Source organism: Lampetra fluviatilis, chromosome 15, assembly GCF_964198595.1.
Source record: "Lampetra fluviatilis chromosome 15, kcLamFluv1.1, whole genome shotgun sequence".
Taxonomy (NCBI): Eukaryota; Metazoa; Chordata; class Hyperoartia; order Petromyzontiformes; family Petromyzontidae; genus Lampetra; species Lampetra fluviatilis.
This window is the reverse complement of record NC_136289.1, coordinates 11,550,249-11,557,629: the sequence shown is the minus strand read 5'-3', so window position 1 is coordinate 11,557,629 and position 7,381 is coordinate 11,550,249. Positions and strand designations below refer to the sequence as shown.

At 49.8% G+C, this 7,381-nt stretch overlaps 1 protein-coding gene across 1 annotated transcript; it reads right to left on the bottom strand.

Moving 5' to 3' along the window:
• Nucleotides 1–1,490: 1,490 nt before the first annotated feature.
• On the bottom strand, nt 1,491–6,839 carry LOC144936315 (protocadherin-18-like). The gene is made up of 4 exons (XM_078863413.1): nt 4,067–6,839; nt 3,665–3,750; nt 3,392–3,528; nt 1,491–1,864 (listed from the first exon to the last, which is right to left on the bottom strand). Exons 1-4 carry the CDS (start codon nt 6,698–6,700, stop codon nt 1,611–1,613), a joined length of 3,111 nt encoding a protein of 1,036 aa, XP_078719539.1. The 5' UTR covers nt 6,701–6,839; the 3' UTR covers nt 1,491–1,610.
• Between the last annotated feature and the right edge of the window lie 542 nt (nt 6,840–7,381).

Here is a 7,381-nt window from a genome sequence, read left to right as displayed (position 1 = left end):
TTCTGCATACCTAAGGTGTGATAAAAGTAACAGTTGATGAAATGGCTTTTGAAAAGCCCAGAGCATATCTCACGATGATGATTAAGATAAGAATCATGAATGTTTTTTGCCTTTTAGGGAATATAATGCATTTTAAAACGTTTGCCTTCAACTATGAACACTGCAAAGCCATCTGCATAACTCGTTGAAAAGAAAATACTTTATTTAAAACATGAAAAGGTACAAAAGGCATGTGGTAAAAATAATTATATTAACTGTATATTAAATAAAGATGAGTACTGTATATGCTTAGAAACAATTAAATTAAACATTTTAAACTGTGGCACTATACGATTGACACTGCATACTGCAAGTGATATCCGAACCAGTCCTGGCGCCCCACCAAACTCACACTGACACAGAGTGGTTAAGTATTGGTTAAGCATTTGTGAAGTATTGGTTTAACAACCACTATGGTGGACTCTGCTGGAGGGGGTCCTTGATCCAAACGTGGATTGACAAAGGGCTGGAAATTATATTACTGTTACTATAAAATATTAACATCGATATAGTTATGGTACAATTTAACAACAAATCATGAGACAATCCACATGATCACTACTTTTGCACAAATAATAAAATACAGTGTATAATTTATTTCCATTAGCTTTTTAAATAAGCAAAGTGGTACATTTGTTTAATTTAAATCACCTCCATAACGTATAAAAACAAATCTAATTCCAAGTATGCTACGTTTCTTAACGGTCTACAAGTATGCAATATTAATACCACAACGTACATCTTAAGGAATTGTGGTAATTTATCAACCATTAAACAGATAATTGATTGTCAATTTTAAATAATAATCCAGTCGGGCTGCTTTCTTAATAACACAATAACCTCATTCAACATCAAAACATTTGTTCAAATTAACACTAAAATACTAAAGTTTAAAATATTTTGTCTATTTTTTTTTTACAAAGTCTTTGGTATGAAATCTTAAACTTAATTTACAGTTTTTACCCTAAATGGGTTACAGTATTTTGAAATTGTAAACCAATCATGTTTACAGTTTACTGATACGATACTTTGTGCCCGGCTTCATGTCAATGTAACTCAGCGCCACGGGGATCAAGATTGATTATTGTAGCCAACCTTTGCTTGAGCTTCGTTTTTTAAACAGTGCATGAAACATTAAAACCGAAGTGCACATTTGCACGTGGCCCAATATGTTCCAGTGTTCATGCATACATTTAACTACCAAGACCAATGTTCCATCCCAAGAAATACGTCTGTATTTCCAGTGCATGGTGGTGTGAGAGGACATACACAAGACATATATGCGAGGTGTAATACTCATTGTTGCATATATTCAGTCGTTGTGTGGTCATCGCGATCAACAGAATTTCAGTTGCTGTTTTTCAACACGAGCAGAATGTCAAAGTATTACATAGAGTCTAACTCCAACCAATGGCATGTAAATAGTTGGCACAGGGCCCTGGTGCAAGGAATGAAATGGGGCCCCCAGTCCAATATCCTTCTCATTAACTTGGCTCTCTGGCCCCGTGGGCCGCAGTGCAGCAGTCGCACCGCCTGTTCAACTGTAACAGGGGTCTCCCTGCTGTCTTCTCTCAGCATCGAGTAGTTGCAGGGATCGCCTTGCCGAACGTGGAAAAAGTGAGAGGGCCCTGGTGGATGGCGGGCAGGCCCAGCTCTCTCGGCACGGCCACAGCGGCCGGCGAGTGGAGCCCCAGAGGCAGCAGGGTTGGCCTGGTAGTCCCAACAGCCTGGGTGGCCACAAGAAGAGGGGCAGGGCCAGTGTGCGGAAGGCACGAGGAATGTCCCATTGCCGGTAGGTTGCATTCAGTCGTCCAGGGAGGCACTTCTGTAAAGAAGAAGAAAACACAAGAGTGCCATTTGTATAAGGTGTTAATCATTGTCCTGCATTAACCAGTTAAGAGACAACTGCGAGTTATACTGCTGCATATGTTGCGGTATAACTCTCAGTTCAAAGAAGAAACATTCAGTGAAATGTTGGACTTCGTGAGTTAATTCATCTACCATTATGACTTAATTCGAGATTTGAAGTTTTCGTGACTGCAAGGATTCATACTATTTGTTTTTTTTCGGTAAAGTCACGGAGGTAAAAAATAAATAAATGAAAATAAATAAATAAAATCACTGTGAATTCACTGTGAATTTGGCTGTAACGGTTCCACCTGAAGACGGAAGCTTGTGTTGCCTCCGAAACATCGTGATTTAATTTAGTTGTTTTTTTACTTATTTATTTTTTACCTACGTGACTTTACCGAAAAAAAACAGAGAGCATTGTGACTTATTTCACCTTTCACAGTTGCGGCGTGGCATTTTTTGTTACTTATTTAGCTGTGAGTAATTTGGGATTTGCACTATGAAATTGGCGCTGACTGGTTTACACTTACTAATCATTTTATGGGGCCTTTGATGTCCACTTGACAGAGTATGATGCGCTTTTGTAATTCTCCACAGAAATTACCAAGCATCTGTGGGAATCCGACCATGAAAGCTGGCTTAGCGGCATGCATGCTAATAATTAGCCAATTCAGCAGCCAATTCGAAGAGATAAGGATGGCTCCAAACTAGTTTACATGATGCTGAACGATGTGATCAATGCCCACACATATCTGTGTGCTGTGCTTTGAATTTGGAGAGTATGAATATTCTGAGAAGAGGATATTCATTCAGAGAGGTTCACATTTTAACAAAAAATATATAGATAATAATATTAGGGTACTTATTTTGTTCCACAGTAGAAAGTTAAGACTTCAAAGTCAGCCTTTAAGTTAGTGAAACTTTTTAAACATTTCACGAACTCCAAAAGTCTCAAATATTTCCCGTCATGCTTATAAATGCATAGGTTTATACGTGTAGTTATGTGCACTTTTTGAAATGTAGGTCACAACATCTTTGAGAATGAGACCCTAAGAAGGCTTGTTTATCAATCTCACCCAGTGCACTGATCATCGTATATGAATAAGAGGTGTTTTGCTAGAATATACTGTTTTGAAAGAGTGCATATTAAGTTCAGATACGAGCAATCTCAAAAATATTAGCCACGATCATGGCCCATTATTATTGAGATACCCTGGTCCATAGCCCATATACAGTAAACACATATCATGTACTTTAGATGCAAGCATGGATTTGGTTGTGTGGATTGGAGCATGCTTGTGTTTGCCTTTGCATATCATTACATCTCCATCAGGCAACTTATCACCCAGCTCTGTCCCGTGGCCTCCTGCCAGCAAACCTTCGACACTACAACAGATAGCCTCAAAGTGCACCTAGCCTGGCACAAAGCGCCGTGGTGACATCACCGCCACTTAGTGGCATCTGTTTGTTGTTGTTGTTTGTGTCCACACGCAGGCCTCACCTGCATGCTCAGGCCCTGGGAGCGACAGAGTGAGGGAGCCCAGGGGAGAATGGCGACCGGGCTCTGAGTCGCACTCCTCCGTGTCACTGTCGCCTCGTCCGCTGTCTTTCAGGCTCTGTCCGTCCACCTCCGCACACCTGAGTGGTGACACACAAAGCACCGCTCCGCCTGTCAGATCTCTCTCATCCAACGTGCAACGATGATTTTATTTTGCATTTGTACCCGAATCGTTACGTCTCCCCTCGTAAGTGAATGTGCATGCAGTTGATTTACCTAATCCGTCGGGGATACTTGTTTCCTCTGAAGCTTGGTCGTGGACGGTACTTTCCCTGCCTGAGGAGTGTCAAGATTTGCGAGACCTGCAGTACGTCAAAAGACAACCACACAGACAAACATACACACACGCATTAACTTACTGCATCTGTCATGTACCAGCTCACAAACAATATTGTCAAAAATCTTAAAATATTTTTGTTTCAATGAAGTTGCAAATGTAACTCAGTCATTAAGAGCAGCGTGGACATATTTTTGTTTAAAATCGCCTCTTAAAGGGACTGCTCTAGCAGAGACTCGCATGCCACCAGTGGCGTGAGCAAGCAATTGCAGCGCTGCACCTTAACCTTTCAACAGTGTGCATAACGGTGCCTGATTTAATGATTGGCTTTGGGGTTGTACCTCGACGTTGTCTTGTGAAGGGGTCGCTGGCTCAGGTTCAGTGAAGCCCTCTGAAGAGTGCTGAGACGGGGTGAGGCTATCCCTGGGCCGGACCTCTGCGTCGTTCCTCCGGCCCCGAGCAGAGTCCGACACGGTGCCGTGTGACCCAAACACCGTGCTGACGGCCAGGGGCTCTTCGACATCTCCCTCGGCAAGCTGCCCCGCTGCCTCGCTGCTCAGCACCACAATGTCGCGCTTGTTCACGCCCGTCCTCGTCCCCTTCCTCGTGTCCCCATCGCTTGTCCCCTCCTCCACGCGGGCGAGCCGCTGAGAGCCGTGCGACGGTGCCTCCGCCTCCACCGACGTCTCGGACGACGCTGTCGAGTGGCCGCGTCTCCTGTTGTCCTCGTCCTTGCCTTCGTGTGCCGCTGCCCCGCAGGAGCTCGACTTGGTGCTGGCGACAAGCACCACGGCGGCGAGCGTGAGGGCGCAAGCGGCGCCCAGAGCCATCACGGCCAGCATGGATGCGTCCAGCGGTTGCGTCTCGTCGGCCCCGTCGTCGCCGTCCGGAGCGGAGCCGCCAAACGCTTCGTCAAGCCCAGAGAGTTTGTCGTTGTTGTTGTTGTTTTCGCTCGCACCGTGGGCACCCACTCGGATCTCGATGACGGCGGTCGCCGAGAGAGCTGGAGAGCCCCTGTCCCTGACCATCACCATCAGGGTGTGCCGCATCACGTCGGTGACCGAGGCAGCATTGGTGAAGATCTCACCTCCCAGGCGGTTGATGCGGAATAGATTTCGCTCGTTGCCTTGCACGATGCGATAGCTGAGCTCGCCGTTCACTTCAGAGTCCGAATCTCTGGCCCGCACCACCGTGACCAGGTACCCGAGCCCCGCGTCCCTGGGCAGCCGCACAACGCCCGTGCCGTTGAGCAGCGGGGGGTGCGTGACGACCGGCGCGTTGTCGTTCTCGTCCACAATCCTCACTGACACGGTGGCATTGGTGACGAGCGGGGGCACGCCGTCATCCCTGGCCTGCACTTGAAAAGTGAGGCTTGTCATCGCTTCATAGTCGAGGGGCCTCAGCGCGTAGATTGCGCCACTCGACGGGTTGATGGACACGTAGGTGGACACGGACGCTCCCGCCACCTCCGACTCGACCACGTTGTACGCGATCATGCCGTTGTGTTCGGCATCGGCGTCCCACGCCGTCACGGTCGTCACGTAGGCGCCGGGGGTGTTGTTCTCCAGCAGCGACGCCTCGTACGTGGAGCGATGGAAGCGCGGCTCGTTGTCGTTCTCGTCCAGCAGGCGCACGGTGAACTGTCGGGCCGCCACTCGCGGCGGGGTGCCTCCGTCCACCGCCTCCAGCACCAAGAAGTAGTCGGCCATCTCCTCGCGGTCCAGGCTCGTGTTGGTCACCACCACGTAGTCGTCGCGGTAGGGCAGCAGCTTGAAGTGCGGGTGTCCGCGCAGGTGGCATGCCACGAGGCCGTTCTTGGCAGAGTCGATGTCCGAGACAGTCACGAGTCCAACAAAGCTCTCATAAGCCGCAGCCTCGCTCACAAACACAGTGTCCCCCCTGGACTGCATGATGAAGTCCAGCTTGATCTCAGGCTCATTGTCGTTGATGTCCTCCACGTGCACGAGCACTTTGCAGTGAGCTGGAATGGAGCTGGGACCCATGTCGCGCGCCTGGATGGATATTTCGTATTCCGAGTTGAGCTCGTGATCCAGCTGGCCCTTGAGGGACAGCTTTCCCGTCTTGGGGTCCAGTTGGAACAGACGTCGCACCTCGGCCTCCACGGGACTGCTGAAGGAGTACACCACCTCACCGTTCGGTCCTTCGTCCACGTCGGTGGCGTTGAGCGTGAGGAGGACGGTCCCAGGCGTGGCATCTTCCCTCACGGTCACGTTGCACGAAGGCTGTGCGAACACGGGCGAGTTGTCATTGGAGTCGAGCACGGTGATCCGCACGAGGGTCGTCCCTGACCTCGGCGGGTCACCACCGTCCCATGCCGTCAGCTGCAGCGTGTACTCTCCCTCCTGCTCACGGTCCAGCCTGCTCTTCACCATGAGCTCCGCGTACTTGGCGCCGTCGGTGCGTGCCCGCAGCGCCAGTCCGAAGCGCTCGTTCTCGTCAAGGTGATAGGCGCGCAGTGCGTTACCTCCCACGTCCAGGTCTCGGGCGCCTTCCAGGGGAACCCTGGTGCCCACCGAGACGCTCTCGGAGATCTCCACGTGCATCTCCGAGCGGGCGAAGTCAGGCGCGTGGTCGTTGATGTCCAGCACCTCGACCTCCACGTGCACCAGCTGGAAGAGGTCTCGGGGCAGCGTGCAGAGCACGTCGAAGCGGATGACGCAGGAGGGCGCCTGCCCGCACTGCTGCTCCCTGTCGATGACCTCGCGAGCGCTCACCGTCCCCTCGACCTCTTCCACGTGCACCAGGGAGAAGTCGTCTCGCCGCATGAGACGGAAGTGACGGGACGGGTGCTCGGCCACGCGGCCCCGCAGGTCGTCGGAGAGGCGGCCCACGAGGGTGCCCGCGGGCTGCTCCTCGTATAGGGCGTACTTGACGGTGATCGCAGTTGCGCCCAGGCACATGTGGAGCAGCAGCAGCAGCAGCGAGAGGGCCTCTCTGCGCATCGTTGGCTCCATTGTTGTTGGTGGTGGTGGCAGCGGCTGCACACTGATCGCTCCCGGCGTCGCCGCCGCGGCTGCTGAACTTGGGTTATGTTCAACGCCAGCGGGTTCAGCTGCGTCTCCAACTTTGTTGAGGCTAATTATCTACCAGCTCAACTAAAATTATGTTTCATGAAAAACAAAAAAATTGGATGATGATAAAAAAAATGTTTTTAACTTAAAATATTAAAGTCCACTGCAGTCATGTATTTGTTGTATTTTTTGCTTGACTACTGTTATCAAACATTTCCAATAAATGAAGCCGTTTAAAGTACAACTATTACTCGCAGTTCAGAGTGCGGATCTCTTTCTATTGTTGAAAGTTGTTGCGCGATGAATGCATCAAGCGTGCTCCCTCTGCAATGATCATGGTTACGCTATGGGGAGATCCCAGGCAAGGAGCAACTGGAATTCCGCTGCACTATCTCCTCTCCTCCCCTGAGGCTGCCCTGCAAACAGCTCAACCACTTTCACTTTCCCAATCGAGTGAAACAAAAGTGACGCGAGCCAGCGGTGTGGGCTGCAAAGGGGAGCAGCGCCTTGCGTCGGAGTTTGACCACAAATGCCAAAAACACTTCTTTAGCCTTACAACTTTAGACTCTCACTCGGCCAATGCACTGTTGTGTCCCTTAACCAATCACGACGCACCCAACCCCT